This window comes from Petromyzon marinus, chromosome 3 (assembly GCF_048934315.1).
Source record: "Petromyzon marinus isolate PM22_M1 ecotype Great Lakes invasive population chromosome 3, UKy_Petmar_22M1.pri1.0, whole genome shotgun sequence".
Taxonomy (NCBI): Eukaryota; Metazoa; Chordata; class Hyperoartia; order Petromyzontiformes; family Petromyzontidae; genus Petromyzon; species Petromyzon marinus.
In genome coordinates, this window is record NC_133669.1 from 2,374,296 (window position 1) to 2,387,466 (window position 13,171).

At 43.6% G+C, this 13,171-nt stretch overlaps 1 protein-coding gene across 24 annotated transcripts in view; it reads left to right on the forward strand.

The window, feature by feature from the left end:
- Positions 1-13,171, forward strand: part of LOC116951355 (myelin transcription factor 1-like) — a 291,238-nt gene that overhangs the window by 139,270 nt on the left and 138,797 nt on the right. For 21 of the 24 annotated variants that reach the window (XM_032970065.2, XM_032970058.2, XM_032969992.2 and 18 more), the window contains one exon: positions 9,077-9,131. In XM_032970065.2, coding sequence (XP_032825956.1) covers positions 9,077-9,131 — 55 coding nt within the window. Of the gene's footprint in view, positions 1-617; positions 3,689-8,653; positions 8,768-8,799; positions 8,971-9,076; positions 9,132-13,171 lie in introns of those variants that run through there. The other 3 variants (XM_032969916.2, XM_032969910.2, XM_032969911.2) reach the window with 3 other exon arrangements.

A 13,171-nucleotide genomic window follows, 5' to 3' on the forward strand; every position in this document is an offset into this window, starting at 1 on the left:
AGTTGCATTGAGCAGGGAGACCTGCAGTCTCCAGGGTCAAGGCAAAGTATACTTAAATAGCGGTGCAAATGGTGTGAACAAGCGACAATGGCACACACAGTCGCCATTAAAGAATGCACGGCCATTACATGGAGTACAAGACAATTAAATGCAATTTTAGAGAACACAATAACCTTTGAAATGTTTGTCCTTAAAAATTTAGATGATTGCAAAACACAAATAGACTTGTACGAGGGAATCCGCAAGATGCGGCACATTTGCAAAAAAAACGAGATGTGATTGCGTTTGTAAATTTTCTTAAATGACGTAAATTCGGGATAACCGCATTTTCAGATGTTCAAACATTTACACATATGTTCGTCCGTCGGTGAAACAATCAGCGATTTTTCGTGTTGGCAAAAGCCACTTTTCTGTTGATGTCAAATCAGGGCAAAATAGCGACAGAACCCTCATATAAACAGTTCTCCACTTTTCATTTGAAGCGGTTTCCGCTGTGCGGAGAGGTGTTTGTGCACAGGAGCCGTGCACGCCACCGCAATGCATGCACGCAACGTTCCACTTCTTTCACACCCTACATAGCCAACCGTGGCTATTCGGAGGTGTGTGGGGGGGGGGGGGGGAAGAGGACAACGAATTAAACACAAAAAAGCAGTTATCAAGAAATTAGTTTTCAACCTCGATTATTTAAAAGTGGATGGCTCCAGCGCCTGCCTAATAGTGGAAGGAAGAGCGTTCCAGACGGCCGCGGAAGCGCACCTGGAATAGTGCGATGCGGTGGTCGTCTTTGTTCGATGGGCGGCCAGACGCCGCCACTGCGAGGATGGCCCGGAGTTGGCGTGCTGGTTTATGCTCTTTGGCGACATCAGCTAGGTGTTGCGGTTCATTTGTGGCAAGCACTTCGTGTGTAACGGGGTAGGCCGGGCAGGGAGAGCGCGGAGGTCCACGTTTTCGTGGCTTCTGTCAGGGACGTATGATGAATGCTACGAATGAATGAATGGACGTACTGCGTGAACTTTTGTTAATCCGCTGTTGGATGAATTCATCCCCATGCAACGTCGACCTTGGTGTTTGACCACATTTCACCACGTTGGTCGGTGTGAATAGTGGAGATGTCCAAATTGATTATCAAATAGCCTTGAGCAAGTGGTGGAGATTCCACATTCCCATGGTGTGGTTACTCTTTCCATAGAATTCGAACTTTAGACGTCCTGGCTGGATTATGGAGCGCAAGATATTCGGTGTTAAAGAATGTACATACATTAGCAAAAGGCCAGATATTAATATATGCTGAAGAATGCTCATTGCTCAAGATTGTTTATTTTTGTTGTTGTTGTTGTTGTTGCTGAAGACGCATTATTGTCTCGACAGCAATGGAGAAAATGTCCAGCGTTGTTCTTGTACGGCTCTTGCAGCAGGACGTGAACCGATGGCTCAGGAGGTTGTTGCCACCTTACTCGCCTCACGAACTCGAAGGTTTCAAATTAACGTTCTCGTTCGAGGTCACCTGCACCTCATCATGCCTCAAGGTTGATTAAATGAGGACCATTTTAAATGAGGTCAACGCTTGTTGTCCCGTGGAGAGATTGGCACCCGTAACAGCAATGTGAATGTTCCACCACTGACTGAGGCCTATCAACCGAGATAACCACTGCCCACTCATTATTTGTACACTGGGAGACAATTTTATTTTTTTATCAACGAAGTCAACATACACGCTGGAGTGGCGGTACAATGGGCAGCGCACTGCACTCAAAACCCAGCCACCACAGTTCAATTCCTGGCCATGGCTGATGTCAGTGGCAAGTGGTATCACACTGGGAAGACAAAGATGCCAGACATACCCCCCCCCCCCATGTACTATAATATCACTTGCCTCCTTTCGTCTCCAGTCTACAAGGCTACACGGTGGATCTTTGTATTTGTGTGTCAGGAGTAAGGGACTAATTGGTTGACTTGGTCCCGGGTGGGGTCTTCACAAGAGCGTTATGAAACCTTTGGGGGGCTTTTTTATTTTCCTGCCTCCGTCTTAGGATTGTGTACATTCCCGATGGAAACGTGGGCTCAGTCTGATTTCATTGCTATTGGGATTTCTGGGTGAATGCAGCAGAGCGCACTATTACTGTCACTTTTAATAAACACGTGGGTGAGGCTTGTACAGTGGTGCAGTCATGGAAAGCTTAACAGCTTTTAACACCTGTTAATGATGTGCATTTTAATATCCAGTAATTGCTACAAAAGTTTTGAACTTGTTCAAATTTTGTGATTGGCAGCATCGTGCCTCTTGCAAAACAGCATTATAAAAATTGTAAGATGTGCATTGGCCATTGTGAAACAAAATAATATATTTTAATCTATTGCATGTATTACTTGTCAGAATGCACCGTAAATATGTTATTATTTTCATTAAAAAATGTTAATTACATTCGAGGAATTATATCGACAATCGTGGTGAAGCAGACATAATTCACTGCGGCAGCATTTGCTCCACGAGTACATGCAATACAACAGCGACAACCGCTGTTCGCCACTAAGTGGCGGTGACATCACCACGGCGCTTGTGCCAGGCTAGGTGTACTTTGAGGCCACGTACCATGTCGAAGGCTCGCTGCGGGAAGGAGCTCAGGGGACAGGTCCAGGTACCATGCATTGGCTGAGGTGACTGGCAGATGCAGCACCTGTGTTGCCCCGCTGTGCGGCCCCGCTGTGCCGCTTCGCTGCCCGGCGCTCCGCTCGTTGTCTTGAGCGTCGCTCTTCTGCCCTCCGCTGTTGTTGGAGGGTGGCTGCCTCCAACTGGCCAGTAGCAGCACAACCGTGCACTATACCCGCACCTCCGACGAGCATGGTTGGCCATGTACGGTGCGAAAACAGTTCAACTATATACAAATTGCATTTGTTGGTTTTATGCTACATTCAAAGGTTGATGATAACATGAGCCATGGGGGAGTTTATTAAGAAAATAAGTTTAAGTCAATAATGATACAATTTTAAATGACTTGGTAATGTCTGAAATATGGTGAAGTGATAGAGCACTGGTTGGCGCGCTGCCATTTATTAATGCACAAGGCTGATAACCTAGGTTATCACGGGTGCGATACGAGTTCAAATCCCCGGCCTCGGCTAACATCAGTGGCAAGTGAAATTTGTGCTGATCCTGGGCATCTTCTTCACCAATTTGCACTCACCAGCGTGGTGAAGTATAGTCAGACAAACATCCATGATCGCATGGCACGGCGAGACTGTAATCGAGCAGTTGGTAGATAGAGGCTTTTAAAATATAATTAATGTCCGAGACATTTTGGATTCTCACAGCTTGGCAGAAATGTAATGTATGTATAAAATATAAAGACCATAGGACTGTATATGGCCATTACTATGGTCATTATCCTGCAATATGGTTCCCACATATTGGGGTGAAATTCTTCCTGCCTCGGTGAGAACGACCACAGCACGGGTGCAGCTGCAAGATTGATGATGAGGCACCTTGCCCTTTTATAATCGGCATGGTGCACATGCTTCATTACGCCTGTCTGTCTGTCTGCCTGCCTGCTTGCCTGCCTCCCGCGCTGGCAGAGAATGCCTCCCGCGTGCAATGCCCTGAGCTCAGCCAGCCAGTCTGGGCAGGCGCTGAGAAATCTGCTGTCGGCTGCACAATTCACGCGGACTCTGCCAACCGCAGCCGGCAGTGGAGGTAAGGGGATGTGAGCTCAGATGGATACCGTTTGCATCGAGCTGACCGTTTGGGCCGCGTCCATCGATGGGCGTCAGTTGACGCTTCGTTATGACCGGGTGACGAAAAAATAGCGTCTGAAAAGTCGTGCTGGATCAACATGAGAAAGGAAAGGGGGTTGTTGGGAAGGAAAGGAGGCTGCGAGAAATTTGGTTTGTGTGACATGAAGCAAGAAAACGATTATTTCGCTTCTATGTTGGAAATCATTTAACCTTTATTTGTTTAACTCCTGCATTTCCCTCGAAGTTGAATTTCATGAAAAGACTGTTATACGTTCAAATGTATGTAAATGAAAGAGAAAGCGTGATATTTTAATAACACAAGGCACCCTAGAAGACAGCTGGATTAGAGATGTAAATTATATATTGGGTAGGTTGTATTTTTCCTGCATAAAACCTTTTAAGGTCCCTATGATACTTGATGCTACCATACATTCACACATCTTTTTTGGCGACGTGATGTACTTTGATATTTAATTTAAATGTATAGTACAAAGCCCAAAGCTAAACCGGGCCTAAATGTGAAGCCTCATGCTCCGCTGTAGCCCACGCGTCTGTGTTCATCGGGACACGCATTTCCCTGGCACACATGCGTGCGGCTGCGCTTGCTCATATACTAACCATGACACGTGACATACTTATAATCAAAATTGCAATGCATTCATCAATAACACTGCCCTAATAGGATACATATATATGTAATAGGTGACATGTTGGGCAATTCCCCTTCTTCATGGCAGAGGGAATTGTCGGGTTGTTGTTTGTGTCTGTGCGGCACTGCCAATGCAGTATCGCAAAACATTTATAATCGGGCTGATGTATCGACCTATATGCCACCTACATCATGCACCCTCCACTACAATTAGACGTAATCTCACATTGTGTGTGAGTGTCCCGTTAAGTTGGCTTTAGCTTATCACTTGTAATTAGAATGCGACATTGGAGGAGTTAAGTATTATTATTTTATTAAAACCACGATACATTCAGGCCATTTCAGAGGAAATCGCCACCAGCGTTCTTCACTGGGCAATCTTTGAAGGCACCATTTTCTATCGTCGTCCGGGCAGAATCTGTCACTCTGTGCCAGTTCCGGACAAACGCCGTGGCCGCTCATGGCAAATGTCTCGCCGCCAGAGTCGAATGCCGAATGACTATTGCCCTAAAAATGGCTTGCGCTACGTCCTTCAGGGTATGCAACACTGCCGCACGTAATTAGAACACGTTAATAATAATAATAATAGCACTGTATGTTGCTTGACCTGCGCTTGTGAGACTCACTAGAGCACTAGATATACCCCCCATAATTGTATACATTAGATGTTTGAGCGTGAAAATAAATGTATATACATTACATGCGTACACATTACATGTGTACACATTTATGTGCACGCTCAAACATGCTGTTACCTAAATACATCGGTGTGCGATACATACATATCGATACGATTTTATGAGTTCCCAGATGCGTTTAATTAATTGAAATTGGTTACACGTGATCAGTTGGACAAATATACCCATACAGCAACGGCATTCCAAGTCAGTGTAGAATGTGCGAGTCTCTCGTACTGCAAGATTGTTGGCCTTCTCTCTCTCTGTGTGTGCATGTGCTCTCTCGTCCTGTCATGATTATCGTCGCTGTGAAAAGCTGCCTCACACCCATTCCGTGGCCCACCTGCCAATATTTCAGGGACCGTGGACCTGCGCTGTTAGAATATTGATCAAATTATGTTGAACATACAATGCCTCTTTGATTGATTGTTTATTGAAAGCAATAGGATCAATATGTAGGGTGTACTCGGAGGAATAATTCATTATTAATGAATCATTATTCGCAATAACATGGTTGCTCAACCTATGGTATGACAAAGATTTAATCAGAGTGTTGTAGTTTAGTCTTTGTAAACTCACGCATGCTTTTTGGTGCTTGTGCAATTTTTGCTCACTATTCTTAAGTTACGTTTATTTCTTTAATGATTTTTGTCGTGACTTTCTTAACTCTTCTCTATCTTACTCTGGTATTCTTGATCGTGTGTATTGTTGAAGTAACTTGCTGACCCACCTCCTACTGGACATCTGTGAAAAAGAGCTTTATAGCTCATCAGGTTCCTCCAGTATAAATAACTGAAGAGAAGAAAAAGTCCAAGCCTCTGGCTGCTGTTCTAGCAACTTACTGACTTTGTGGCCTCGCAGGTTCAAACCCAGCTGGGTGTATTATTATTATTCTGTTAAACAGTACAATTAAACATGCATTATAATTTGTTTTGTCCCAGTAACCGTAGTTGCATTAGTAATTAATGTTAACATACACGTAATAACAGAGGTTTCTGTTAACTATTAAACCCACTGCACCCCATACATTTCATTTTCTAGACGACTTTGAACACAACCTTGAATTCCCAAGCAGGGGAGCGAACCTGGCGAGCAACAGAGCAGTATATAATTAATAATTAACACGCTCTGTAATTAATACACTGTAATTAGGTTTTACTATTTTTACACTCATTAACAACTAAAAGTAATACGTTTTAAAATTGTTGGGCTAAGCAAATAAATTAAAGCAACATACTCCGATGTCTAATTTTATAATTTTATCTCAATTAAAACCAGATCAGATTCTACTATGATCAGCTGATTGGATAAGATCAGTGCAAGGGTGTATTTGGGGCTGCTCAGATTATCTTGGATTCGTTCAAGCACGCACCCGCGATACATTTAACTTCACAAAATAAATATCTTGTTAGAAACAAAAACCGTGCTCAATGACCATTGTTATGATGGCGATGTCGCAGCCTTTTCTCACTGCACTGCCTCCACAGGCCTTATGAGGTTGTTTTACCACACGGGACTTAATGCTGCTCCATGTAGGATCGCTTTAAATATCGCTCATCCCCAAAGTGAGCCGTGGCTGGGAATGTAAAGTCTCGTCACCAGATTCCGTAGCGCGACGCAGTGCATTCACCACTCCCGTGCCACCGCTTCACCCGCAGTTGTAATATTCAGCCACGGGTCTATCAACTGCTGGATGAAGTCCTCCCTCAGCCAACTGCACCTCTCACGATCCTGCCATGTAATAGTCCACCTAGCAACATGCCCTCGAGGAGCTGATTTCATCCCCGCGATGGGCGTCTCTCGGATGCGTTCCATTCCTTGCCTGCCACTCCGTTATTACTCTCGACGACCATTCATCGTCCCTGACAGCGACGAGTCCTGTCCAAGCCCACTTGCTTCTCTTAGCAGTTAGGACGATGTCATTAGCCTGCGCGTGCTCTACAATGCAGTGCTTCTCTTCCCGTCCCTCAGTGTCATTCCAAGGGTGCAATCTCTCCATAGTTTTCGATTTAAAGCTTTCGTGACTGCAAGGATTCATCTTATTTGTTTCTTTCGGTAAAGTCACGTAGAATGAGAATAAAACAATAAAATAAAACAATAAATTTCTCACAAGTTGTGGCCTTGTGTTGTGGCCGAAACGTCGTGAGAATTTTATTGTTTTATTTTATTATTTTATTCTCATTCTACGTGACTTTACCGAAAGAACCAAAGAGGACTCTCCATTTTGATTTAAAGCTTTCGTGACTGCAGTAATTCATATTCTTAGTTTTTTCGGTAAAGTCACGTTGAAGAGAAACAACAAAATAACAAAATATATATAAAACAATAAAAAAATTCTCACGACGTTTCGACCATAACTCAAACGGTCATCATCAGGTGTGTCGGTTTGCATAAATTTATTTTGAAAACGGCATATTTATTTATATATATAAAAATAACGTTTGCGTCAATAATAACGTTTGCGTCACGTGACGCAAACGTTATTATTTTTATATATATAAATAAATATGCCGTTTTCAAAATAAATTTATGCAAACCGACACACCTGATGATGACCGTTTGAGTTATGGTCGAAACGTCGTGAGAATTTTTTTATTGTTTTATATATATTTTGTTATTTTGTTGTTTCTCTTCAACGTGACTTTACCGAAAAAACTAAGAATATGAATAGGACTCTCCATATTTCCTTTGCGGACTCTCTCTGTCATTAAGGACCATGCCTCTGAACCGTACCTCACATCGGGGTAGTAACACGTTCGAGTCTAACCTTTCTTCTCGAGGCACACTGATGCGCTACTTTGCATTCCCACGCCGCAGCGTCCTCCAACGCACTCCAGTCTGCTTGTCGTCCGACTAATTAGTTCCAACGTTGTGGTCCCGGGGCGTCCTTCAGGAGCATGCCGTAGGGTTCGCGGACTCTGCTGGAGTTTCCATTCGTGTCCGCTCCGACAGATGGATTTGTTTCACGAAGTTTTGCTGTTTTGCTGGGCGTCTTGCTGGCTCGTTCCCATCGGATGCAATGATGACGATGCCGTCAGAAAATCTGAGATGGAAAAATATTAATTACGATGGGTTAATTACATGACTACGTTATATAACGGACGTCATTTTCCCTTAAACCCATTCGCTTTTGACGTGCTCGCTTGCATCCGCCAGTGTTAGCAGTATGGCAGGGGTTTTTTTTGTTCTAGCTGTTGTCCTAAATGAATAAACTACTGTGTGCTGTAAGCTTTGATTAGTATTACTGATTGGCGTAAATTACGGACTTACATTGTCAAATTATGTTACGGAAGTCACGTTAACGGCGTACACAACAGGCACAATGAGTCACAAGCAATCCACGTGATTGAAACAGGCAATGAATGCACCGCGTAAGAAGGAGAAGAAGAAGCAAAAACGACCTCCGCCGTTTGACAAAGACGCCGCCGGGAGGCTAGAGCAGCCCGACTAGTGACTCGGGGCTCGCTCGCTCCTCCTCATCCTCCGTGCTGCTCCGGGCAGTGCTGCACTCTGTTTGGCCACCGTGTCAACAACAACAGCACGCGCACGGAAAGTCCGGGGGGCCCGGACAGCCGGCAATGCAATAGCCCCCCCTAGCCACCACACGCCGCCGGTGATGTGCAGGCGACAGAGCCGCCAGACAATCTCACACAGCCTCACGCCCTTGCTGATGGCCACCTAACGTGGACAAAGCCGATGCGTGTGTGAGCGAGTAAGCGCCGCCCATGCTGCCACTAAACAACACAATGTTAATGCGGTCTTGAGCCGGTTTGCAAAAGGGCAACGATGCTGGAGCCCTGCGAAGCTTGTTTGCTTGCCGAGACGATGCGTATTTAGCATTTGGGGCTGTGGGGAGACCATTCGGGTCTTTTGCCTTTGCTTACGGTGCAAAAATAGAGTTCCAGTGCTAACTACGTGGGTAAACATGTCTCTGATATCATGAAATACTGACCAGTTATTTCTGTTATTCTGATATGTTTTTTAACACGTGTGTTTGACTTTTTCCATTGTTCCCTGGCAGATGGAATTTGGTGCTGGGGTTAGAAGATATTACACTCAGCCGAAAGGGCTTGTGGGTAAGACTGCACTCGCATACATTAAACACAGTAACTGCGCCGTGTATACAATTATAGACAACGGTTAGTTTGGCCAGAGGCTGACTTAACATCCTGTATGACCAAACTATCTGGCTAATACAGAGTTCAGTGGCCACATGTTTAAATGCACGTTTTTTTACGCCGCATTTTATTGCATAGTGATGTAAAAAAAAAGTGTTATTGTTTTATCTGTTAAGGGTTTTATTCAGTTTTATTCATTCTGGGTTTTTGTAAGGGTTGGGCCATTTTATGTAAAGTGCTGTCAAGCAGTTTGTGAACGGCGCAGTGTAAAATATGTTTCATGGGCGTGTGTTGTAATTCACGATTTTAATTTCTCCTTTCCCTGTTTGTCTTTTCTTCCGAGCTGAGTCGTAAGAAAGTGGGCCGATTTAATCAGGACCTGAATACAAAGCTGATATTCAGTTCCCCTCCTGCTGTAATAGAGCTCGTTTATCACCAATACATACACACGCCAGACTGCTAGTTAATGTAACACTACATGAATATGGTCAAAATACTCATAAATAAATAGGAATATAATAAATTAATCGTCCTCGCGATTCCATAAATTGCCACACGATACAAAGTTCGATTGATGTGTTGCTATTGTAATGAGTGTAGCACCTCTGGCGGATGTAGTATTTAAATGAACCAATGACATGCAACTACATACCAGTTAAAACTAATCAATTCTGAGACGCACCATTCTATGCGTGTGTCATGAGTGTCTTAATTAATTTTAATTGATGCACGGTTACATGTCTACAAAACAGTGAGGTGTGTCTATCAACACTCTCGTGGCTTACGACTCGAGCGTCTTATCAGTTTTACGTGACAGAGGATTTTCTCAGCCTTATAATACGTGTCCCTTTTTACGGGCGCGTAAAAACTCGACTAAAACCAGCCGGTATGGGATGGTATGCCGCCAATAGTTTCCCATAAAGTCTCCCTTAAACGCCTTCCGTTATCTGACGTCCATTTACTTTCTTGTCGTCATTTGAAGTCTGTCACCACGATTAAACTTTGCAATCAAAAATAAACTCGTACATGATCCCGAGTCGTTCCCCACCAACACCGCCGCCACCACTCCCACGTGCAATTAACAATATGGTGGCGGCCACAGCCATTTTACAAAAGTGACTTTGCTTACCAGTTGCCCAAGTGTGGTCGTTTGACATTGCATCCCACAGTGGGATCACGATACATACTGTACATAAGTAAATATATGTATGGAACTATTGTTTTTGACATTGCTACAGCCTCTCACCACGTGTGGGTCAGAAGATTATTTTTGTAAACGTTCACAATGTTTTGTTGATGGGATCTTATCACAAGATAAACATCTCTGGAGCTCTTTGTGGTTAAGTTGTTTATCCTACTCTGCTTTTTTGCATGATTATTTTTTTTGCAAACGGTCATAAATCCAATTAATCATTTTATTGACCGCTCATACCTCCCACACTTAATACAGTTTTAATTCCTGGTTAACAAGCTCCCAGCAAATCCATGGCTTGCAAAACAACTCCTGATTCACTCAGAGCCAATGTTTATTTGATCCTGTATTGTGGATTTGTCGATATTGTTCAGTGTCACCTGAATATATATATTTTTTTACCAATGCTTGTATTTATTACGAAAGCGGGAATGGCTCATGCTCATCGTCTGTCTAATGAGAAAATGAAGGGCCAACCACTTCACCGTTCCACACCTTCGTAGAGTGGAATAATTATTTACATTCCCTCAAGTATTACGTGTATCTAATCCACCACGGACTAAAGCGTACTGTTGTACTAGCGATTTCATAGTCCACGCCATAGCACATCTTACCTGATCTCGTTGATGACTATACATGATAGAGGACATTTTTTTTTAAAGAATCGCATGCATCCAGTGCAGAATGCAAGAGGCCGTGATCCTTGGTGTGACGTATGTATATCTACGTGGAACTTCTTTCGCACCGTACGTAGGCAACCATGCTAATCGGGGGTGCGTGACATCGCCAGCGAGCCAAGGGGTTACGTAATTTGAATAGTGTGTACCTGACAGTTATAAGAATAAACAAACATGATTACCAAGGAGGCCATTACCATTTTAGATTAACACCATTCACGTACCCGATTAGTTCCCGCACCTCCGATGAGCACGGTTGGGTAGGTACGGTGCCAAATAGGTTCAACGTACATGCCTTGTAATTACTGTAATGTGCGTTGCAGGATATAGCAAAATATTTTAAAAAGCAATTTTTTTTCTGCAAATGAATACATCCATAGATATATAATTCGTATTGGAAGTGATTATTCTGTTGGATGAGTGTCAAACACATCTTAGATGCTCCAACGTTCTGAGAAAAATGCTCAGACTGTGGCATTTTCCAAACGGGGAAATTGGCTGTAATTTCGTTGCATGGAACCGTTCGAATTTCGGGGCAGTGGATTAATCTCTCCTCATTTGAATCCGCTTGGAATGCCATTTTGCAGTGCTACCCTTCCTGTGGTGGTAATGCATAACCGCTGTACGTACTTATTATGAAACAGTCCATCAGAGCAGAATGTAGGTCAGCAGACATGCTGAAAATTGTTCCCATTGTTTTGTAGCACACTGGTGTACTGCACATGTTTGAAGTATCCATATCAGGACTTAAATAACACATTGAACACGATACTTAAAACAAGTTTAATAATGTTATGTACGTGCTGTTAGCCCACTACCGTTGACTCGTTGCAGTAATAGTAATGTCAAAGAATGTGGTGCAGTGTAACACACACACACATTCTCAAAGTCCTGAGTCCTACTATACATTATAGATGAGTAAAACGCCCACTCCTTTATTGATGCTATAGATCAACACCGTTACACAACTCTTACGTAACTTTTATGTAAACACAGCAGCAAGTGGTGAGCCAAATCTTCACCAGTCCTGCACCTCCCCCACCCTCCACCTCCACCAACCATCACTGCCTAGCTTGGCCAACTATGGTCAAGCTATCCCCGCGACTAACACAGCGTGAGGTACGCCTTCATCCTGCAATGGATTGACAAAGATCGACAAATAAAATAACCGATTCGTATGTCAACATTTTAACGCTTTCTCAAATGGTCCAAATCGACGCTTTGCAAAACGACGCACACGTCGGATGTATGGGCCTGCGCCGAAGTGTGTACAATATCCAGCCACGTGATGCTGCTGGTGTTGAGGCAAATGACTCGCTCGCCCTTAGAAGTTTGCAATTCCAATTTCACATTCTCAGTGACTCGGCCAAGCATCCACCCTGGCCTGGGAACACGGAGTACCACGTTGCGGACAGTAAAGAGTGGTCATCCTTTAAACGAACTCATCCCTGTTGAGATTAAGCGGATGTTTACAATGCCGTACTGACGCAGACATATCAACAATATTTGTATCACCTTATATACGTGTGTGAGTATATGTCGTGCTTTTTACGTCTTTGTCAAAGGTATGTTGTAATCCATTGTTTGCCGTCTACTTCTGATGAAGGCAGGCATAAAATAAATGTCACATGCAACGTAATTATCCTCAAAGCATTACCCCGAACCGAGAGAACACCAGTGAATGGCATTAAAATACACATCTTGAAATTATAATTGGGAATTATAAATGTATTTAAATATAACCGTATTTCAAGAAGTAGGCATAATAAGGGCAGGGCAGGTGCGAATTGAGAGGGCGAGGGAGGAGGGAGTTGTGATCAAGGATTGTGAAAGAGGGCTTCTTCAATATTTATTTGTTTGCATGAGCAGGTCTTGGGGGTGGGTGTCCAGAGAGCAGTGGTGTAGCAGATAGCGCTACGCTGCGCGACGAACCCGGCAAACCGACATCGATCCCCGCTCACGGCCAACACCATTGACGATTAAATTTTGATTTAAAGCTTTCGTGACTGCAGGGATTCATATTCTTGGTTCTTTCGGTAAAGTCACGTAGAAGGGAAACAATAAAATATTACAAATATAAAACAATACAATTCTCACGACGTTTCGACTGCAACACAAGCAATCATCAT